Source organism: Bombus huntii, chromosome 2 (genome assembly GCF_024542735.1).
Source record: "Bombus huntii isolate Logan2020A chromosome 2, iyBomHunt1.1, whole genome shotgun sequence".
Taxonomy (NCBI): Eukaryota; Metazoa; Arthropoda; class Insecta; order Hymenoptera; family Apidae; genus Bombus; species Bombus huntii.
Window position 1 is genome coordinate 16958232 of NC_066239.1, and position 24122 is coordinate 16982353.

At 41.7% G+C, this 24122-nt stretch overlaps 2 protein-coding genes across 3 annotated transcripts in view; both read right to left on the minus strand.

Moving 5' to 3' along the window:
• LOC126877330 (ecdysone-induced protein 78C) overlaps positions 1 to 21269 on the minus strand; it is a 140084-nt gene extending 118815 nt beyond the window's left edge. For both annotated transcript variants that reach the window (XM_050640151.1, XM_050640142.1), the window contains exons 1-3: positions 21205 to 21269; positions 13755 to 13837; positions 441 to 3182 (exon numbers count right to left, since the gene is read on the minus strand). In XM_050640151.1, the coding sequence (XP_050496108.1) occupies positions 441 to 723 (283 nt within the window). In that variant the 5' untranslated portion in view covers positions 724 to 3182; positions 13755 to 13837; positions 21205 to 21269. The remainder of the gene's footprint in view (positions 1 to 440; positions 3183 to 13754; positions 13838 to 21204) is intronic.
• A 1061-nt stretch (positions 21270 to 22330) lies between these two features.
• Positions 22331 to 22968, minus strand: LOC126877461 (deoxyhypusine synthase-like). The gene is given in 3 exon segments (XM_050640199.1): positions 22331 to 22656; positions 22728 to 22844; positions 22846 to 22968. Coding segments are annotated over 3 exon segments (432 nt in total). The 3' UTR covers positions 22331 to 22464.
• Between the last annotated feature and the right edge of the window lie 1154 nt (positions 22969 to 24122).

Consider the following 24122-nt stretch of genomic DNA (forward strand, 5'->3'; position numbering starts at 1 on the left):
TGCAGCATAGTCGATGGCTAAATAGCTACGTATTTCACAGAGATCATAAAACGAGCAATTGTTCAGTAGATAAGCCTTAAAATTTAGTGCGTCCATTTCTAACGCTTACTATACGCTCAAGATCGCTGCTTATACGGTATATACTAATTTTTTACTAAATATAAGTTTAGAGTAAATACGTCTATCGTACATCGGTGCCAATGAAATTGCAAAATATTTTCTCCAACACGTACGACATATACATAAAAATCGCCTACGCTGAATATTTAAATACCTTCGTGAGTCGCTAACGTGTTAAAACCTAGTACCAATCGAATGACAGGGGTAACAGAAATGGATTTAAAAGATTACGAAACGTCCGAGGAAATAAAACACGACAGAAAAGCAAACAGAAAATTGAGATGGGAAAAAAAGAAAAAAAAAAGGAAAATGAAACAAACCTTGCTTAATGACGATGCCAGGGGGCACTTGGACAATCGGTAGGGCGGCGTTCGGAGGATTTACAGGGATGCTGGCTGGTGTTCCAGGCGGAGGCGATGCGCTGGCGCTACCAACGGAACCGGGATCGCTGAAGCCTTGGGTGCTGTTCTCCTCCGGTCCGTCGAAGAAGCTCAGATTGAATTCACTACCAGCGTCGAACGACACTTCCGGTGTAAGGGTGTCTGGCGCCGGGGCGCTACCCAGACCCGCGCTCAGCGACTGATCGATTTTGAAAACGTCCATTGTACGAAGAGGTAATGGTGATAATGACGTCGGTGATCGCGCACCTCGGTACCAACTGCGGTCACCATTCGCGTACTCGACTCGCTACGTGACTCGATTCGCGTCCGGCTCGATGTTCATCACTTTTCTATGTCGAGATTTATAGGAGACCCTTTTTTTCTTTATGCTTGCTATATGTCTCTGTAATTATTCTTTGCCTCTTCCTTCTTCGTACGCTCAAGTACGTAACCACTGTATCACGCTATCGCTATGAAATATTATTCTCGATCAAGGATTAGACGCGAGAGCGCCGTTCTTAAGATCGACGAAGAACCGAGAATCGAACCGATCCTCGTACGAAGATGTTTCTCGTTTAACGAATCGGAGGAGGTGTCACTGCTGATTTATAAACATATATCCTGCGTTCAGAACTTCAAGTCGTCGCACGACGAAGAAACGGAACACAGCAACGAAACGGTCTTTAGGAGGTTCGCGAATCGCGTGCCCACCGGATATTCGCTGGTGTATCACCAGCGGAACGAATAGTGCGCGAAACGACACACATCTATGCTCTTTATCCCCGTGATATCCTTTCGTTCAATCCCTTGAGCACACGCAATAAGAAAAAAAAAGAAAAAAAGAAAGAACGAAAAAAGCGAAAAGTACCTGAACGAGGCACTCCGCGTTTCTACGAATTCCTTGATCCTCGTCGAATGCAGCGTCGGTCCAACTTTTCCCGATCCACTCGCTCGGCTTTCCTCCAAACAGCGTGCTACCTGGAAACTTTACGCGCGAACGATCGTCGAGCACATCTCGTTTTCTCGCGGACCGATTCACCAACGGTGGAACGTCGACGACAGGCACGGAGATGACGAGGAAGACGAAGAAGACGACGAAGAAGACGACGAAAAAGACGAAGAAGGCGAAAAGGACGACGTTTTCGCAAGAAGATCGTCAGGTTTCGCGATGCTACGGTTTCGAGAAAGCATTCCTCTCGAACGGAGCTCTCGAGAGCGGTTGAACCGAGGTCACTGGCCGTTACTCCTCAGGCAGATTCTCAATGAAGCTGTCCGCAGGCAACTGACGAACAATTTTGGCACGTCCACGGCTTGGCCAGAGAGCGCGTTTTATCTGTTAATCTCTCTCCTTCAAAGCGCCTTCGAACACATTATGCGTTGCTCCCGTTCATACGATTCTCGTTATTCTCCAGACACTGGCGGCCGGGGGCAATGCTTTTCGGTAGCCTTGAGCAGCCTATTATTCAATCTGATACGATTACGCGCGGATGCTTTATTACGCTCGCCGTGACACGTTTCTATTTTCTCCCGATCCTTATCGGCGAGTTCAATCCGACTCGTCACGAATTTCACCGATTCAACGACTTTACGTCTTGATATGCTCCAGGAGAAACTTTAATGGATTTATTATATACAACGTACATGTATCTTCTTTGCGTCTATCCCAGCGCGTTGTTTGCCACTAGCCGAGCAACAGGCTACTCTCTGCTCTTTACTCTTTACTCGAGCAGACGATCGATGATGGTACTCGCGGCTGGTTAAAACCGGAACAAACGCGAGACTGAAAGAAAATATGAGAAAAATGAAAGACGTGGTTCGTTCGAGATGAAAATGTTAAATGAACGAAGTCGAAGAACTGTGGATCACGAAATGTGTGTGTTTGGATTCATAGAAGGTTGTTGATCGCGCAAGATTCAATTTCTTTTCCTTTGTTTTTTTTTCTTTCTTTCCTTTTCTTTTTTTAACGATCCTTTTTCCCGTGTCAACGCGAAAGCAAACAACTACGAAGCACCTGGCAGCGGTTGCACGAACAAACGGGGAAAAAAATCCGCACTTCACTGGCACCGTGTCACAACAGGAAGAGAAGACCTTTCTCGTTAGCTATCTGGTTGCCCGAGGGCTGCGAAAATCCGTGGGATCGCGATCTTCGACAGGGTTCAGCATTGTTTGAAAAGACGCTCGGTATCGTCTTCGTGCGAGGGCATGTTCTCATCGACATCGTTATTTTCCCTTCTAGCTCTCTCCCTCTCTCTCTCTCTCTTTCTCTCTCCCCGGGTTTCCGCTTCGAAATAAAAACGATGCGAGGGTTCAACCCATTATCTTTCCTTTTTGGTTGAGATCGAGAGATCATTCGCTGCTTTCGCTTTCCTTTTCCGCTCTTCTGCTTCTCTCTCTCTCTCTCTCTCTCTCTCTCTCTCTCCCTGACTTTTTTTCTATCTTTGTGTTACGCTTATGTTTATATATGTATATATATTTTTTTCTCCGTCCTTTTCTTCCTTCCTCTCCGCGTATTTTCTCTTCCTTCTTTATATTTTGTTCGTTTCTCTCTGAGTTTCACTTTATTTGCCACGTTGCACAATGGAACGATCTAGGGGGAAAACTTTTTTCGGGTAACGCAAGCACGGCCTTTTCCACCGATTTTCAGTGGGTCTGTGGTCCCCTGGCTTTTCACGTGATCCATCGCTGAAAAGACAAATCAAAACGAAACGAAAATCAGAAACCAAGGGAAAACCACGACTTCGAACGCGATCAACAAAAGAAGAAACTGTTATTCGTCTCTCTGGCCAGACGTATAAATAAACTGGAAGTTGGAGCATGCGCGATCGATCTCGTTTTACCTTGCTCGATTTCCCCGATCTCCTAAGGTTTTCGCGGACAAACGAGTCGTCGCTACGTACGAACACGCGGAGGAATGCTTCCGCCACGAGATCAAAGCTCATCGAACGGTATCGATAATCGTGTTGCAAGTGGAATGAACGAAACTAAGAGCAAGTCGCGCTTCTCTCGGAATAATCTTTCGATTATTGATCGATCGGTAAAGTTTGACCCGACCATGGTCGATAGCCGAATATATTAGCGTTTTTATTCTTTTCCAAAACGTTTCTCGCCAGCTGTAACAGCGAAAGATAGAGGGAGAAAAGAGAGTGAGAGAGAGAGAGAGAGAGAGAGAGAGAGAGAAGAGGAGAAAGAAAGGTGAACGACGAGAGAAGAGAAGATCGGTGGATTCGAAAGGAGGAAAAGATCGCGAAAGGAAAAAAGACAGCGAGTCCAGAGAGGAACACGAGGAGGAGAGTGAGAAAAAGCGAATGTCATTGCCGTAATCTTCGGACGTTGACTTCCTCCTGGCTCGTCCCTCCTTCCTCTTGGTCGCAAGCCCCTTCCCAACCACCTCACCCCCTCCCAGTTCGTTTTCTTTGTCCTCTCGTTCTCACCTGTGCGTTCCTCCTCGCGATTCTCTACCTGCTCTCTCGCTTCCTCTTTCCTCCCCTTCACCTTTCCGCGCTACCTCTCTCTCGCTCTCACGTCTCTTCGCTTCTTCGTTCCTTCTCACTCTTTCGCCCTTTTTCTCTTTAACCGTGGCTCGTTACGCCAGCTCGTGAGTCTCAAATATTTTCGTAACGATTCGCGCGTAAAGTCCTCGTCGAAATATTTTAATAAACACGAACGAAGAAAGTACGTACGTACACAGGTAGATGGTGGATTAGAACAGATGTTACATCCGTGGCGGGAATAGGATTCGGTAAAAAATCCAAGCCAGACGATTAACCCGCTCTCTAGTTTCATCGGTTTTTAATCGGAAACGAATTTTCGAACGATCGCTGAATTAACATATCAACCGGTATATCGCTCAATCGCAGCCGCTTTCTGCTTGCAATTATTAAATGATAAATCAAGAGACTGTTAATCTTAGTCGAAGTGCAATGATATTTTACGCGTATTTGCTCTTGCTACATGTAAGATCGGTTTGCACAACTTGGTTGGAAATGTAGAAACGAAACGTTGAAAATCTATGCATAGAAATGTATTTTTAGTTTGCACGGTCATAATGCTTCTATCGCGTTAAAGTTGCGTTCATCCGTGCAGAAATAATTGCGTGATTATCAGATTATTGCGTGAAAAATATTTGGAAATAAGATAACGAGTCAGATGCTTCTTCCGAGTTAAAGAACAGGCCAGGTGTCTGAAATTTCTGATCGAAGCTGGTCGTACGATCGATGTATCGTTGCATTTGTATTCCATTTAACTCTTTCCTGCTCTATTTCGTATATCCAGGATATTGTACCGCAACGAGTTACTAACTCGACGATAAATGTATTTTCGCTGGTCCTAATTTTAACGCATTATATCCTCTTATCTTATAGAAACATCAAGCATGTTTCTATTGTTCGTAATTCGAAGGAAAAAATGTCTTCACGACCCAAAAGCATCCGACTTTAAAAGTATTAACACGTAAGCACCTCGAGCCTCGAATAATTTAATACTCGATTCCTTCCCTACGACCGAATTCTTTCGTTGTAACTTTCTCTAGAAACAAGTAGAGAAGAAAGACTGTTCAATTGTCCTAAGATGCTATGCAAGATGCTTTCAAACGCAAAACTCAATCCATATCACTCGACTAGGGTCGTCCACTCGTCTGTGCCCACTCAACCGAATCAACGCCCAAAAACATCTCATTGACAGGGCGAATCGGAATTACGACTGCTTCGAGCCTCGTGCTTAGTTGCCCTCGTACTTGAAGAATCGGCTTTTTCACGAGGTGGAACGACGCGCGTCTTGCAAAGGACGAAATCACGGTCGAGTACGGGGCACCAGGCTATGATTTAAAGTCTCGCGGTGTATGCACGAGAGAGGCATACGCGCCGCGGGATATACATTACCCGCGGTATAATCCGTCGCGAATGATTTATAAATCGAGTGAATCACGATTTGGCACGAAGCAAAAACGGTAATCGCGAATTAGCATTTGCATCAAAGGGTTGCCAGAGGTGGAGAGGCCGGGGGGATAGGGAGGATAAATAAGGGGGTGAAAGGGCGAAGGGAGAGGAGAGGTAGGGGCAAAGAGGGAGAGAGAGAGAGAGAGAGAGAGATGGTTAAGAAGGAAGGAGGGCGGGCGCACACACGGCAAAAGCCCTTGTCCGACAAATCGGTCGCGTAAAGGCGCGCTTTGAAGAGAGAGAAGGCTGGTCCGAATGGCGGTTTCGCGGCCTCGCAGACGGTCATTTGTCTCCTGCAACGCCTGCCTCGGTTCCGCGTTCCATCTGCGTCACAAGTCAGTGCGTTCACCTTGCCTCGAGTTATCAAAATCGGATCCGATGCGATAGCCCCGTGCACACGCGTATTCTTGGATCTCGATAGCACCACGTGCTCTTTACCGATGCGAAAAACCGAACTAAATTGATTTTCAATTTTCCTCCTTGTTCTCTTTCTTTTGCGCAGTTTTATCGTCAGTCTCTTTTTCTTTCAAATCTCTCTCTCTCTCTCTCTCTCATTCTCTCTCACTTTTGTTTTTCCTCTTCAACCGTCTTTGAAGCTATCTTTACCGTCCTTTCGTCGTTTAATAAATATCAGTGTGCTATAACTAGTTTGCCTATATAGTTGGCTATAGGCTGTATAGCAGCTTATAAGATGCAAATATGCGAGAGATTCCTTTCCCCGATTTAAATACCCCTCCCCACCCCCGTCGAGTTACAGCCGCGATCAAGAAAGGGAATTCAAGCGTGACGTAATCTGGCCAAGGTGGATTTAGGTAGCCGAGTTTCCTGGAGCTTTTTGTCCGATTCGTAACACTGTTGCGCAAGAGTCGTATATCGATTAAAAAGTTCGCCACGGAACGGAGGTGTTTGCGTTTAGAAGCGTTCAAACGACTAATATTATCGTTATATATAATTTATATAATACTTCTTTAACTTTATTTCATTATCTTATTGTTAACTTTATCACGCGTAAAAGACCCTCTACACGATCGATATACATCGTCGATACAATGTTGCGAACCTTCGATGTTGACAATAATATCGATCGTTCGAACGCTACTGGAGAAATCACCGAGTAAGAGAAACGATTTAACCGATCACGTAAGAGCCGACGAAACTCGCGTAACTCTTCTTCGGACATAACGACGATCTCGTCGATTATTCGTTCCCGATTGCATCGTTTTAGGAAAGATTATTATCTATTTATTGTACTCTTCTCTTTTGTACCTTTTCATCGTTAATTGTGTTCTAGCGATTAAGAAAGGGTTGCGCGCGACGTCGAAAATTTTCTCACTCGACGAGAGACAACCGACAGGGACTGAAAACACAATGCGGCTTTTGCAACTTCCTCGGCAATTATCCGAGCGCGGCGCATGCGATTCGTACGAAAATAAAAGGGAAGAGGCGCGAGAGCCACGCTCGACGAGTTTTACCTGCACGAGACGATGCAGAATACACGCTGGCATCCAGCACGCGCGTTTTCCTCTGCGATCGCGCTTCCCTGCGCGGTATTAAACGGCGAGGAGGTTCTAAGCGTCCTTGTCCTTCCAGGATAACAGGACGATGCCACCGCGGTAAGGAGAAGTACCACGACGCGACGCCAGAAATCGCGGACCGTGACTGGTTTCGCCTAAAGCCTCGTTCACACCTCGCGCAAATAGTCTACTCGCGTGTTTTCTTCGTCAGCCAAAGCAGAAAGACAAGGAGAAACTTCCTCTATCCGCATCGATTCGTGGAAAATCCAACGATTCCTTGCTCCATCGAGACTCTTTCCTGGTTCCTCCTCGGAAAACGATTTAGATAATCGCGTCCTTCGTAGAGGACACAGAATTCATCGGACGATCGTCGAAATCGCGATCACCGGGCTCGAACGGTCGTGTCCACTTGGATCAACTCGGTCCAGCACACTGAACGTCACTCAATCTCCGTAATGATCCTCTTTCACTGGGATCATTGTCCGTGCGCGTGCAACCGCGGAACAACAACAACAACAGTGGCAGCAACGACGTTAACCCGCGAGAAAAAGACGAAGACGACGAACACGACGATGACGAACGATGGTTCGACGACGGTGACGTCGAACGTCGTCACCGACGCGATTTACTCGGAAACTCGATCGACCTGTTGCGTCGTACCGATGTCGCGACTATATCGACGACGATCGGCAAGTGTCTTCCAGTCAGCGACTGTACGAGCGACAACAACCACGGGGAACGTACGCAGCGCGCGAAAAATATCGGAAAATCTGTGCCGATATTCGCGAAACGGAAGGTACCGTGGCGGGGGATGGAGAACGCGGCGATCGAAAAAGGGGATGGAACCGGGCAAATAGCCGCGAGCTGCCCTGTTACGATCACGTGCGTTTGTCACGAGTCGCGGTGGTGTATACGGAGCCGACTCGCTCGCTCTCGTGCGAGTGCCGAGAGCGAGTTCTCTCTGTATGTTTCCCCGTGCTCTGTCTTCGTCTCCGCGAGCCGACTCTCTCTCCTTCTCGCTCGCTTACCTTCCACGCTTTCCACCTCTCTCTCTCTCTCCCGATCTGACCGACCTGACGCTCCTCTATTTTCCTTCCAACGCGTCTATCTTTCTCGCTCGGTCGTACACGACCAGCGTTTCCCATCTTTGTCGCGAAGCTACGCTGTACGACGCCCTTTCTCGCTCTATCGCGCGAGAGAGAGTCTTACCTGTGAGGTAAGTAAAACCAGCGTTCCGTCGTACGTGTTACGGCATTGCGCGACTCGCCCGACTCGTAGCCCCACGCTCTGCCATTACGCGGGGTTCCGCGGCTCGCTATGGTGGGGAGGGGAGAGCGCGAGCGAGCAAGCGAGCGAGCCAGCGAGCTAGCGAGGCAAGGGGAGGGGGGTGGAGGAGCGATGACGAGTAAAAGGGTGGAGGAGGAGGTGATGGTGAAGGTGGTGGTACAAAGCGAAGGAAGAGGTGGTAACGATGGTAATGCAACAGGGGGTGGCGACGGGGCAGAGGGAGCAGTAGCAGGGCGAGAAGGAGAGGGGCAGATAACCAACTAACGAGGGAAAGAGACTCGCGTACAGGGAAAAGGGAGAAAGAATGACTACGAATGAGAAAGAGAAAGAGAAGGGAAGAAAAGGACGGAGAAAGGAGAATTAAGCGACTGGGTCGGAGGTGAGTTCTGGAAATGGTGGTAGGGGCTGTGGTATCGAGGGGGGTTCGAGGGGGTTAGGTGCACCAGAAGAGGGGAGAGGAGAAGGCGAAGTTGGAGGTGAGCCCTGTCGTTCGGATCGTACCGGTGGGGGTAGCGTGGATCGAGGCACGCTTGACGACGAGAGGGGAGGGGGTAATCCGTAGAAGCTGGGTGGGGGATGCGAGTGGACCAACTGGGTTCGCCAGCAACCCGCGGTTCATTGACCGAGAAGTGCCGGGAGAGCCGAACGGTCGGCCGTGTTCGACCCGCTGCTAAAACAGAATTTGTACCGGCACTTTATGCGGCTCGTCTAAGTACGCGAGTCGCGTGAAACCGACGAGGATGGACGGAACATGGACGCGGTGGAGCAGACAGCTACGGAACGGGCGAGGGGGGTGAGGGTGAAACGCGAGATAAGGAGAAGGAGACTGGGAAAGATTTCGCGATGCGCCAGCCTCGGAGGGAGATTCTCGATCGTCCGTTGAGAGAAGACGGAGAACGCGGCGGTTTGGCAAACGGGGTTGCAAGAATTTCGGCGAAGAAGGATGGGGGAGAAGGGTGGGCGAGAACGAGCGAGGGAAGAGGAGTGGGGCGGTGTGCGGCGCGAACGAGCGTAAGCTGTTGCGCTCCCGAATTCTGACGATTCAATTAGGCAAGTGCACTCTGCAGCTCGAGAGGAACCGCGACAACGTTTCCTGGTATCCCGATTTGATTTTAATCGTGCCGCACAGCGACCACCCCTCCGATACGCGGTGCCGCGCACCTACCGCGTTATGCATTCTCGTTAGGCGAACCGATGGCACCGTGCGTCGAAAGTAATCACGCCGACGTTACGATTAAGCGAATTAACGCGCGGCTCGTCGAGTTACGTTCGTTTCGTGGTTAACGTGGCAACTGCCGCCAGTGCGGCTCTTTAAGTCGCCTAGAGACGCATTTTGCGCCAGGATGCGATTTACGTCGACGACGTTCCGCGGAACAACAACCGGAATAGATAGAGGCGTGAAATAATAGATCGAAGACAGCAGCGCACCCTCGACACCGCGAACTCTATTATCATCGGTCAAATCGTAAGACTATGAGAGAGATGCGCGTTTACTCGCGATACGAGGCAAAAGTTTTCGCATACGCGTCTCCTTGTCGCTCGTTGCGTCCGCGTTTTGCAACCGATTGACTTTAGAGATCGATCGATCTACGATACGGCCATTAGATCGATGTTATCGTGTTTGCCCAACGTGGAAACGCTGGCATATCGATGCGAACGATCGAGTTAGGCGATGATCGGTTCGATGACTTATCTTCTCATTGCCTGGCTACGCGACGATCATCGTGCGTTTCCTGATCGAACCCGCGATCCTGCATCCAAGAAAATGGCCGCCGGTTGAACGACGACCGACAACATTTACGAAAAAGGGATGAAGTCCCCGTGTAAGTAAGTCTGTCGACTGCCGGTGACCACACGGCCGCACACTTGTCGGGAAAGGAGATGCGCAACTCGGTGTAATGAACCTGGGAAACCGGTTACATCCGCGCGTGTATATATACAGATCGGTTCGGGCTGTACTTACGTTACATTACGCGAGCTGCTGCTACTCGCGATCGAACTATTGCATTGCAACGGATCGAGCAATCGAACTGCCTGAAACATTCCTCGTCAGCTTTATATAGAGGAATCTCGATAAGTATTTTTACGGATACGGTTCATACGGAAGGCCATCTTCGCGTAAACGGTATCGGATTAAACGAACGTAAGTGGATGCGGAGTATATGAATGTTTTTTATCAGCCACGACAAACGTCAGAGTATAAGGCATAGTACAGGTGTCTACGCGAAGCTAAAGAGCATATTTTTGCTGAAAGAGATAGAAACAATTATTGCGCGATATTTACCGGCGTACGATGAATTAGATTAGTCAGGTGTGGAAGATCGAACGGCACGGATTATTTCCGTACTTATCAGTAGCATACATAGATCGAGGATAAGTATAGTTAGTATAGTAGCTATAGTTAGTATAGCATCGATATATTTTGGAAACACGTTTTCCAAAGGTCGAAGCGTGTGACGAAAGTTTTGTTCGTAACTTCGATGCGGCTTACATTGACGAAGCGAACGCATAAATAAATTTGAAAACACAACCAGTCGATACCAGATCTCTACAAAAGTTCGTTCGTTTCATTTTGGTAAACGGCTATCTTCGGAAAAGAGAAAGAACTCGCGACTGAAAAACGCGACGCTTTTTATACTTCGACTGTTTTTACCCGGGCACAACATTTATTTCCCGGATACGGTGCCTGCATTCTCACGACGACCACCGAAGGCACGGTAATGCAACGGCACATCCGGCTAGCTCGCTAAATCTATTTTATTCATATTCAATTACCCTGTCGTACTGTGTGCGCGAACCGAAAATAAATTCACCGCAAATCTCTCGCAACGACTAGAGGTGGGATAACTATTGCCGAACGATCGCAAAAACGTAAACGAAATTCGATGGCCGCTTTTCTCAATATAGAATCCCAGGTTATCCAGACACGAACACTTAGATTCCAAAATAACTCTCTAAACACTCGAGGATCGCAAAGATAAGGTATGACAACACACGTTCGTTTGATCCTCTTAGAAATCAAATTGATCCTACTCTATCTTGTATCGATTCCTTAATTTCATCGCGCAAATATACCGTTAACGCACAATTTTCATTTTCACGATTTAATTTCACGAGCTCGTTCGTCGCAAGAAGGTGAACGAAACACGAATAATGGTAAAAATTCTGCGATAAATTTGAGAAAAGTAGTTCAACTCATGGAACATTGAAGACAATTTAAAAATCCAATACCTCGTCAATCGTTCGTGCATCTCCAAAACTGTCTCTTCGTTAAATTTCGATGCAGCTCTCTTGAGAAATATTTACATCGAAGATACCGGTTTCGAAAATATTAGGTATCTTAATCTTAACTCGTTCATTTCTTCCACGAAATTTCTTTGCACAAAAGTGCACCTGTCATCTACCGCTAAAAGCCTTACGCCTTTCAATCGAACAGGTTGACTATCTTTTTAACCATGTTACATTAAAGTACGCTCCTTTAACCGTCAAGTATCATCAAAGCGAAGAAAATTGCATTTATCATACCTTCCTATCATACCTTCCTATCATACCTTCATTATTTACATATACATACACGCAATATCCCCTTTACTGCAAATAAGGACGTCGGATTAAAATTCCCATAATCGCGATCGTAAATTTTCGGCCTGCATTTCCGTTCGCCAAGGACGATTCCTCGAACGAACGATGTTTCATTGTCAAGTGGAAATCTGTAGAGAGGATAGTTTGCTGAAGCTGGCGTGGCAAAGGGCAGTCCTGCGAGAGAAGAAAAAAAAATGCGGCGATTCAATTATCGCGGGGCGAAACGGCGAGAGCGGAACTTCCGGTCGCCGGCATCTTCCGGCTCGGCGTAAACCGTTCCGGCATAAAAGGAAGGATAAAGAAAGGGGTGGCGAGGTGCAGGTGAATGCAAGGAGTGGGAAGAAAGCTCCGGAGGAAGGCTACGTGTCGGTACGAGGGAGTTGAAACGGTGAGCGCGGGATAGAGTTTGGGGGTTTAACGCGAGAAGTAGCGTAGCTAGGATGGCAGAAGAGGTAGGTGGAGGAGGTAAGAGAGAGGAATGGGGAGGTTGAAGAAAACACATAATAGGGTGGGGCGCTTTGCTGCCGCTTTTGAATCGATCCAACGCCGGCTACAGCTGGAATCTCATCCCACACCGGTTCGGTCAGCGGTTCTCATTCTTTACCCCCATTTCACCCCTCTTAACGCCGCGACAAAGATTATCGCGGGTATATGGAAGGACAGAGGCTGCGATTGGATTTAGATTAACATCGGCTTTAAAACTGTCGGCCGAGGACCAAACTGCCTTCGACGATAAAACTGGGTCGTGGGTCGACCAGCTCGTATCAGACACGTACGTGTCAAGCACGGATGAACGAGCTTTGAGTACACTTGTTAGCCCGGTCCGCTCAAATACGCGGCCGGTTATTAATTCGTCGTTGTCCTATCACGAGCCCCGGTTTCGAGTAGGCCGAACGATAAATCAAAATTGCACTTTGCAATTGGCGAGCGTTATTAGCTGACGGGCTGCCACTACGGAGGATCGCGTTTTATCGATCGTCTCGTCGATTAACTCGCCAACGATCGACTAATTCCCTGTTACCGCCGTTCTTCCTCGTTCGATCTCGTATACGTTGGTCCGTGGCAGGCGACAAGTTTATCAGAAGCTAAAACCAGTGCCGATTCCTCGCGTTCCAGGCAAAACGAAACCGAGCATGCGATTTTTGTTCTCGACGCGGCTGAATTAACTTCGATCGAGGAATCCTGTTCTACAAGCGTCTTATGGAGCAACTAGACGTTATACGAATGTCGTTAATTAGCTCGCGAGTTCCAAAAGCTGATATAATATCGGAAGAATTCCAAGCAGAAATGTGCCGCGTGTTCCGATAGAAATTTTGATCAAGATAACTCGTTCTAAGAATGGAAATTATGCCAAAATTACCTCAGCCGCGATCTACACTCGTCAACTTCGTACATCGAAAAGTACGGAAAACCGATGATATTGCGAATACTGTTTTTTGAATTCATCTCAGAATACACCATCACTCGTTACATCCTTCTGCAATAAACGAACTCGTAGAAACAAGTGGTCTGCTTTTTGAGAGCCAAAGATTAGCCGCTCGATGAAACTAAGAAATTCAAGCAAAAAGTGGAATTGATCGATTTGTCCTCTGAGAAGCTGAAATATCTTTCTTTCTCGTATACCTGCTCACTGACTTATAAGGCAAACTTCCAAAGTTTCTTATTTCTGGCCTTAAGCTAAAAAGCATCCCGTTTCATCAAGACCACGAGCAATAACGCGATAAACGCGTTTTAAATAATTTCCTCCTCTCTCTCTAAAGAAACTCACTTTAAAAAATGCTAACAAAAGACGAAGCTTCCCCTTTTCACCGGTCACAATAAGTTCGCCGCAAGTCGGCGTTCATTTAGCGAGGCCAGCTTCGCGTGCTCACGGAGAAATAACCGGTGGCTTAAATTGGACCAGCGAGGCCTCAAGATCATTTATAATAAAGACTCACCGTTGTTGTTGCGCAGGATGGAAGCAGGACTCGTTGCCTCGAGAGGGCTGCTGGGCTCTTCCGTGCTCGGCTCCCTCTTCACGCTGAAATGGAAACATCTATTATGTATTCAATCGAACAGGGTGTAGAGAACGGATAGAAGGGATGAAATCGGCCGAAAGTAGTCCAAGATCGACGCGAAACAGAGAAAGAAAGTGCTAGGAACAGGGTCGTTTAGGTTCCTCTCCGGGTCGTTCTGTTCGCGAATTCGCTTCTTCCTTATCGTACACACGAGATTGTGTTTGCGCGCAGAGGGGTGGTTCTTTGACTATGGCCCTGACTCCATCCGAGCAATCAGGATTGACCTAGTTTTTAGTTCAATTTGCGCGGCGAACGTGCGTTTCCCTTAAGCCAGCCGAAATGAAAATGGACCAGCAGGGGAAAAAATCGAAGATGGATGGGCCACAGGGGCCAATTGCACGGATCGGAACGATAGTCGTTGTAAGAGAAATATCGCGTAATTGTAAGCGATTTTTAAAGAACCACGAAGTCTGTTCGTAACTAAAGGTAAGGTATTCTAATTACGAGATAATTGAAATAGGAATGATTGAACGTAAATCTAGATGAAGTTTTGTAAAGAAAAAACCAGTAATATTTATAGAATATCGTACGGCATTGTAAAATTAATGTTACAACGATGAAATGTTCAACTTGAAAATGTTCAAGAGATCAACGAAAATACGTGCTTAGTTCTAAAACCAAGTAAGAAGACAATGTTGGGATTGGTTGATAGCGTGTCAGAATTTCAAAATTGTTTTCTTGTAGAAAATGAAAATGCGATTCATCGCGTGACGATATTAGGGGTATTGATACGTTTCGTGAGTTCGCTATATCTTAAATGTGGACGAATGCGTGACGTTTGCATATTTAAGTAGAAAAAATACTTATGCTGTGAATCTCCGATACAGAAAACTATTGGAAGCTCGCTAATACGAAAGATTCTATTACGTTAACCAAATGAAAGAACCTTACTACTATGATAAAGATTGACATCGAGTCAATCGTTGAAAAGAAAAAATATGCAAATACGAAAAGCGAATTGGAAAATAAAAATGGCACGGGATACGATCCACTAATTATACGTACATCCTACATTTTTCAGTATATGTTTGAACATGTTTGAATAATATAGAGAACGTTGGTTATTATCGTTGCTCCTTCCTAGCCGATGATACCCTGTTTAATATCTGTTTATATAGGATATATCGCAATTATTCTGACCTCCCTTCGCTGTTGGTAAAATAGACACAAGATGACGATTGAGAAATGATAAGGACAGCCCCAGGGAGCTTGATGTAAATCTAAATATAACGTGCATATATAACGTACGAATGCTCGTCTAATTAGCGTACAGTTACATTTAATTGCTACTCTTTCACGATACGATACATGTCGAAAATAGCTTTCGCTTCGATTGTAACGCTAAATAACGCTAGAAAGCCAATTGCACGCTACAACAAGATAAAGCGTGAGAAATGAAAACTTTTCACGCCCATCTATTTTCAAGCGTGACTGTTACATCTCTATATTCTCTAATTTCACACAAACACGAGCTCCATCGATCCTACACCAACCAAAGATGCAACGATTAATAAAAACCTCTGTCAACCGGTTAAACGTTTCATTTTTCGTTAACCCAGAAAGCTTACATGGCTGGATCGTATTAAAGTTTGATAGGATTTTGCCACCCGCGATTGCAACAACGATACAACGTAAACGGACACGATAAGAAATTATATCGGAAGCTAATACGGTCAGCTGTCATGTTCCGCGAGGCACCGACACCGACTCGTCGCGATTCGACAGGTTGGAAAACTCTTCGCGCAAATATTTTCCCCGCCAACGTCTTTGATGCTCCTTCAAAGAGGATCCCGAGTTCATCAATAACCGATAGATCTAAGAGGATGGATCGACACCCCCGGAGAGGCGTTTGGAAAGGGGAAGCCGCTTCTCCTCTATGAATAGATCTCCTATTTCGGAAGCCGAAGAGTACGTGTTATCGAGCGGCGACCAATAGCCCGCGACCGCTTTGAGCCGCGACGATGATGACAGAAACCATACGCTACATTGGTGTAGGTGCTACACCACTATTCCGAGTGTCGTCGATAATAATTACTCGCCGAGTTCGAGTGAAACGAAGTGGGTCGGCCGAAAATATCTGTACCTAAAAGGTGGTCAATCACGCGTGATCCGAACCGCGAATGCGACCAGCGATCGAAGATATGAAATATAGAAGATCGGGATTGGAAATTATTTAAGCGATTTTTAATTAATTAATCGAGTATTCGAGAATAAACTATTGAAATATTCGTAGAGGTATCGGGTATCTTTGCCGTGGTTGCTTTTGAAGTTGGAACATACACGTTGCGAATCTTTCATCGAATAATTTTGAATGTTGAATATACGAGGTAATTACCGAGTAACAAGACAGGAACGAATGTGCGAAGGAAAGCAGACGATGCATGTACTAAGACGTTTTATCAACTATATAGCGTATTTAAAGCGGATTTAACAGACGAAGTAGAATGTTTGGACAAAGAAAAGTCGATAGAAGCTTTGGCAAAAATAGAATCTCCTTGGAAAGTAACAAGAAGATTGGGACATAACATCGATCATCGTAGAAATATTGAAAACGGATACCGCGTGAAAGCTTTATTACACTTGCAAGCAAGATTCCATTTTCGATACTGAAATAATAATTATAAAACATAGAACATTTACGACACGATTAAATTTTCACGATTAGCAAGTGGTAAGCGAGTATGCAAGAGAATATCATAAGAAGGAAGAATGAAAAAGTAATTAATAGCTCAGATATTATCTTCATAAGTTTAAACATCATCGAGTTACCAAATTTAAATATACGCGCAAATAAGAGTAATGAGATCTTCATAAAGATTTGATTGCTGGTCAAAGATATCAGACTCTATAGGTAACTGATACGGATATCAAAGCGACAAAGAGCGTAATTCATCCTAAAAAAAGCAACTACCATTGCGAACGAGTAGGGCTCTTATTTCTAATTTAGCGGAAAAACAGCATCGTTGTATTTGTTTGGAAGTTACTTTGAAACAAGTAGAATAAACAACATTATACGTAATGGCGGTTAGCTATGCTTTTCGTACTTAATTTTCCATTATGCAGAATTAATGCTCTCCATTCCATAATGTCATTCTAAATCGATTTTTAATACCATCCGATCACGTTTGAAGTTGATTTTGTTATCATCTTATTCCGGTGCGTCAGTTCGAATTAAAACCGGAAGAACGTCGATCTTTTATAACAGTCGTTCGTAACAATATCCTTGTCCGTGACAAAAAATAAACAATATCAATTATTGTACGACGTCGCGGAAATATTCTAAAACTACCGAATTCAATCGAAGGATTATACTGCGAGTTACTTCTCGCAGGCCCTACAGTAGCTTTTTTAAATAATTTATCTAAGACATCTTTTCTGTATTCTGTACGAAGATCGTAGGATATGAGCGCGGTAGTTAATTTTAAGATCCAACACGCTATTAATCGTATGGGAATCGCAGGAGGCAAACGTAACAGTACATTTCTGTTGATTTTTCAATTTGATATCACTTTACAGAACCGAACAGGATAGTCTTGATACGACATCATTGAAAACGAAAAGAAACCTGTTAGTTCCAAAGATGTAAATTTTTTAAAGTTAGCCGATAAGTTCGCGAAATTTGGTACAAGTTAATTGTATTTTAATCTTATGACGAACGATCTGTTGCAAATTTTATAGAGAATGAGAGAACACGTGGTTGACTCTTGAAAAAAAAAAAAAAAAGACAAAGGAAGTACAAGTTTGGTAACGTAGGATTGATTAACAACATATTGAATTGCCAAACTGCTTCGCTGCGAAAAAATTATCGTATTGTTCCCGTCTGTATCGTGTGCGTAATCTGAAATGAATGAACTCTGAAAAGGACGTACTATGCTGAACTTTCAACGCTTTAAGTATCAGATATGTTCTTAGCCGGTTACAAAATTTAGTTTAGGTGGATATATCACCTGTTTTTAGAATATCTTTAAACCCAAGAAATGATTAAGTTAAAATCAAGAAATACGAATTTATCATGTTTTGTCCGCGCGTAGATTTATAAATTACAAATTTAATTTTGTTCCAACTAGCAGAAATTTTTAAATAAATTTCTAACCGAAGATCCATTGTAAAACCTTGCTATACAGTTTTGTTCTTTTTTCTTTTTTTCCTTTTGTGTGTGTGTGTGTGTGTGTGTGTGTGGAATTAAGGAGCGCGAGAATAAGCAAAGCATCGTGTATGAATGATTTCAGCGAGTAAATCATAACAAAAGCGCATAATGAACAGTTACTGCACTTGGCAAACGAGAAAGTGTAAAAATAAAGAATCTCTCGTGAGTTCTCCGCTTAGATGCATAGTTAACGGTAATTATTTGTGCCGAAAGTATGCGCGTAAGGAAAAAAAGAAGTTAGCAACACCGTAAACACACTCGACTTGGTCGGAGAGAACTTTCATTTTGAAATAAGGATTGTATGATGAGCGAGCGTAGATGGCACAAAAAGATATGTAAATGGTTTTCGTATAGCGAAAAATAAAAGAATGCGAAGAAGTGGAAGCTTCAGAAGCAGGTTGGTAATTCAGAAAAGATATCCCGGAAATGAATATCGCTACACGAGGAAGTCTATGCTTTTATAATTAGCTCATGCGTGTATATGTTGTTTGCATGATGCTCGTAGAATATTTTCTTCTTCAATATTCGATACATTACGTATAGGAATATATGGAGTATGGAAAAGTGTGAAAAGAAAATTTTGCTATTTTTTTTTTTAAGTAATCCAATGACTAACTAACTAAATAATACTAAATAATAACAACTAACACTAATATATTGATTCTGGATTTTCGAATGATGCATATATAATGTTAAATAATTGCTAATAAGCTAATGCTTGTAGCAATAATCCTACGTTATACGTATAATATAATAACACTGAAATCAACTTTTGGGTGGTATATATTGAGCAGACCAAGCTCGATAGTGTATAAAAATAACGAAAAAATAACAGGAATTGAGTACTAGCTTCAATGAAACATTTTTCCTGTCCGTTCATATGACACGGTTATTATTATAAAGAGAAATGGCGAATAATGACAACTAAGTAATGAACACGCAGAACGTGGATATTGCGCGTGAAAAAATAATGAACAACGTTCATGCGCTCATTGATCCAGTCGCGAAGAAGTATTAACACATTGTAACGAACGTTTCGACTTCCGTTTCCCCCGGTTGTGCCACAGAAACGTTGGAACGATAAGGAACGCGTAATTTTTATTTCGAAACTCGCTTGCCCGATCTCTCTTTCGTTCCGAGGGGCACAATGTATTCAATTAAATTTCTTTATTCACGCACTGTAAACCACGAACAAGGTTTAACGCTTGCAGAGACCTTCCCCGGCATTTGCGTTTTTAAAAACAATGACTAAAAGACGAGGAAATCGACTTGCCAGCCGCTGCAAAAAACGTATTTAAAATTAAATGGAACGTTCATTTCCGCGAAGCTTTTCTCCTATAACTCGCATCTCGTCAAAACTGGTTATTTTGCAAACGCGTAATAACAACGATTAATTTTATGAATAAATGAACGGCAATTAATTTCACGATGGAAAGAAAACAACGAAAGAGAAGCTCGTTAAATTGAACTACGTTGATTCGAAATATTGGAAAACATATTTTATAAATAAATTTTATAAATAATTAAATTTTATAATATATGAAATTAATATACTATATAACGTATATACTATATAACATATAGACTAACTGTACATATATATCCTCTAAATAAGGAAATATCGGTTATAAATAAATTCAAATATGTAAATTTTTATTCAAATGTCAAATATGCAAGTATTGATTAAATTTTAAGTTCGTAAAATGAATATCGTTTCTCAACAACGAAGTTTAGAGTTTATAATAAAAAAATAATTTCATGACGCAACGAGAAGATAGCTAAAATGACACGCTATAAAGTCATCACAATTATAAACTATCCTACGATCAAATTGAATTCTCACTGTCAGTTAGTTATAAATGACCACAACAGTACAGTTAGCGTTAGATTTCGTTATAGGGTTACTTAATTTTAATAACCTCAATTCGAATTCGAATTCTGTATCTTACGCGATAAATGTCGTACATGGATTTTATCGCGTAAAATGGAAAATTCGAATTAAGATAAGGTATTCTAAAATTAAGTAACTTAACTATGTAGGTATATCATATATCATGTAATGATATACATAGTTAACACATTGATACCAATTGAATGATACCAACGATATCAATTGAAGGTTAAGTTAATAGAATGATACCAATTGAAGGTTAGGTTATTATATAGCAGGATAATGATAAAGACTATGTCAAATAAGTTATGCTGCAAACAAGGAAACCATAGAAGTTTTCTTCGTTTATAGTAGTAAAAATTCATATATAGAATATCGTGAACGTAAATACGAATTCGGTAATTCAGAAAAAAATCAGTCAGCAGGTCTTGGTCGTTTACATTTTTAAACCGGCTGGATAAGAAAACAAGGCTGAATGCTGAGAACGAGACGTGATGCTCTTAAAGTTTGCATTATTAAATGATACCTGTACAATTGCATTCAGTTCCAAAAACATGAACACGATAACAAAACACGACTCTATCATCTTTCCCAAGGGAGCACTTTAGAAGATCATGCACACATTCAAAAAGTTTCGCCCGCTTTGTCACGTTACGCGACTGTATAATAGGAAAAACGTAACGACTTCAGAAGCAAAAATCTTTCATGATGCACAAAGCGTTATCTTCTTATACACTAAGTAATGCACACAGTCTGTTCTGAATAATAATAAAATTCATCAAAGTATAAATATTAATCCGATTCTTTCAAATAGATATTGCCGCCATTATGATGAACGCTTCCCGATATAATTGAGGAATTGAAATGGTAAACGATATAGACGTTAGAAATAGAAATTTAAAGAATAAACAAGAAATATTAGTCGAAATTGATACCTAGTTTCCACTGAAATATTACTTTTTATTTTTTCATTACTTGTATCGTTTATTATTTCAAATCCTCAGTTGTACCAACACTCTTATTTTTAAACCTATGTACATGTATATATGTATATCTTCCTCGAAGTTTATTTCAAATAGACCAACAAATAACGTAATATACATTATACGCTTTATACAACGAACGAAACAGTATTTCATATTAAAGAAATTGTAAAAATAGCTTTTGTATTCGGTAACAACTGTTGAACAACTCTGAAATAGTTGTTATATATGTATAGTTCTGTATTGGTGTGCGATCGTTCAAATGGTGTGCAGCCTAACCTTAAGAAACATAAAACTCTGAATCCTTACCTGATGAAAGTCGAATCTGCCGCAGGGCTGGAGGGTCTTGGTGAGGAACTTGCAGTGGACGCGGTATTGGTTTCTTCCACGTCCATCATCATTCATACCGACAATGACGGATCAATGCGAACGTTGGAAATTAACAGGGTATTATGTTAACGAGATCAACGAGATTGGAATCAGAAGGGATATCGTACGGAAGGTGAAAATTTTTGTCGGGCCCGCCAGTCTCTGAACGTTTGATCTCACGGGGGCAGAAACCATAAAGTCGGGGAACTTGACAAAGGGGTTGGGGGTTGGTTTCATGCGCCCGTCCACGAGCGCGGACTTACGGAAAACAACTGACAAACGATGTTACCCCCACCGTGAACAACCACTATCCGACGCCTGCAACCCTGCGCCACGGACACCTGCCGCGTAGGAACACTATCATTGCGCAGGCGCCGCGCCGTCAAAGAATTCTTGAATTTTTATAAAATTAACAAAATAATAAGAATTAAAAAAAAACACATATAACGGTTCGTTTATAATCTAAGTTTTCAATAAAAAAATGTTTGTTTGATATTATTAACATCATACAGAACTTACTAAGTTATAAAGTATTACAAAAACATAAAAACATACATATACATATGTATATTGAAGAGACGATAGAAATGCGGTTAGTTTCATTTAAAAATGGTTTATTAGGTTTTTCTTAAATGTCTAAAACAATCTTTTCTCTTGTTGAGTAATAATGTCGAGCAAAAGTTTCTCCAACGAGCAATGGAAAAATCAGAGATGCATCTGCACAAATCTTAAATATTGTTACTTTAACTGGTTTTACATTCATTCAAACCCTTGTTCCATGAAATAGCTTCATCTGAATGAGCACCACTATCACTACCACCAAATTTTGAAGATGTATTTATAAATACACCATATTTAGCATTATTTCTCTGATATATAAATTATTTTAATTCAATTTGTTATCAAATTTATTTCTATTTACACATTCTTTATTACCTTGAAATTTGCATTTCATATATGATAATATTTTAACAACACTACCTCCGATGATAATCATGCCACTGTTTATTGCTTTCACAGTCATTGTATTTAATTGCCTAAGATTTGTGAAGTAATCAACATAATATACAATAAGTAACATACAATATATTTAATATCATTGTATTATATATTTGTTATATTTCTTGTTTGCAATATTTATAAAATCTATATTTATTTAATAAATAAATTAAATTATATATATAAATTCTAAACTTTATTTTACAAGTTCAAATCTGAGATTATGTCTATAATTAAACCTGGATTCCTATAGAAGTGAAGATTGCCATCTGACAAAGTGGGGCTGAACACCAGAATTAAATTATTTTTTTCAGCACCATAATATATTAAATCTTCGTTATTAATTTCTACACCTAGTCTTGCTATTACTTTAGATGGTGTTCAAATCATATCCTAAAAGTTCATAAATATTTAAATGCTTAATTTTCTAAACAAATGTTCAGCTCTCTTTTATTAAATCATACCTTCTCTTCCTGTTCAGCCAACATTGTATCTAATGTAAGCATAATCCAATCTTCAAATAGACAGTAATTGCCATTAGGTATTAACATTCCTGCTCTATTAATACCATGTTGCCTAAGACTTTCTTTTTCTAATCATAAATGAAAATCTTCTATATGTATATCTTAATACTAAGCATTTTATTAAATTTTCTTCCATAACACCTGCTATAGACTGCATTATGATACATTCAACCTGTAACATAAGTATATATTTAAATTGTCAATAATATTAAAAATTATTAAATATTTTAATGAATCATTTTATATTGTACAAGAAAAATTATACTTTATATCTTGAATTTCACATGAATCTATATTTAATGTATATATTCTTCTAAAAATATTATATATGAAGATATTTTCAATAAACTTATTTTCTTCTAATTTACCACTTTGATCATCTTCAAAAGGAATGTTTCTAGTCCGTTTCTAGTCACTACTAGTCCAAAATTTTTTGCTCAAAAATCAGAATTCTTATATGTCTATGATAAAACATTATAGGAAATTCCTTAATTCCAGTCATATTCTAAAACATGCTGATATCATTTAATATTTTAATCATATGAAATTGTTAACTACTTTCTAAAGTTTGATTTTCTTATATTTTATGAAGAATCTACACAATCTTTCACACGATAGGTGTTTCAACTAGGATAGGAGAGCTATGATACAGCACTTTCTACAATTGTTGGGTCTTCATGTGTTATTCATTTTTATATAAAATTTGTTATATTTTTAAATTATATATATAATGCTTTTCATTGAATGCTTCTTATACATACATATATATACAATGCTTACAAGGAAACATAACCTAACATGAAAATATGATTCTTAATACAATTTCCCTATACATACTAAAAATGTATTGCTATATGTAACTGCGAAATTTATTATTACATGATTCTGATTAATAAGTGGAGTCGCTAATTGCAAACTATACTGTAAATTATAATCTGGTGTAGACAAACAACGTACATAAATAGTAATTGATAGTAGATAGTATGTATGTATTTAGCTACAGTCAGACAGGTAAGTAGCGTTGTGTAGAACATGAATTCAAAAGAACAACTAGTCGTTTCAACGTTTAAAATTATTTCTTCTCTATATATATTTTTAGTGTATTTTACAAGTTAGTATGACGTCATATTGCTTTTATCTGTCATTTAACTGATCCGCAACACGCGTCACAATGGTCTGCACCATGTCTACACAGATCATCATCGAACTGAACTTCGCCGAAAATTAGTTTATACATATGTACTAGCTCTAGCACAACCGACCGCGTCATGGCGCGCTGGAGAGAAAATGATAACCTAAAACAGATCTAATTCCATAGTCATGATTCAAAATCCC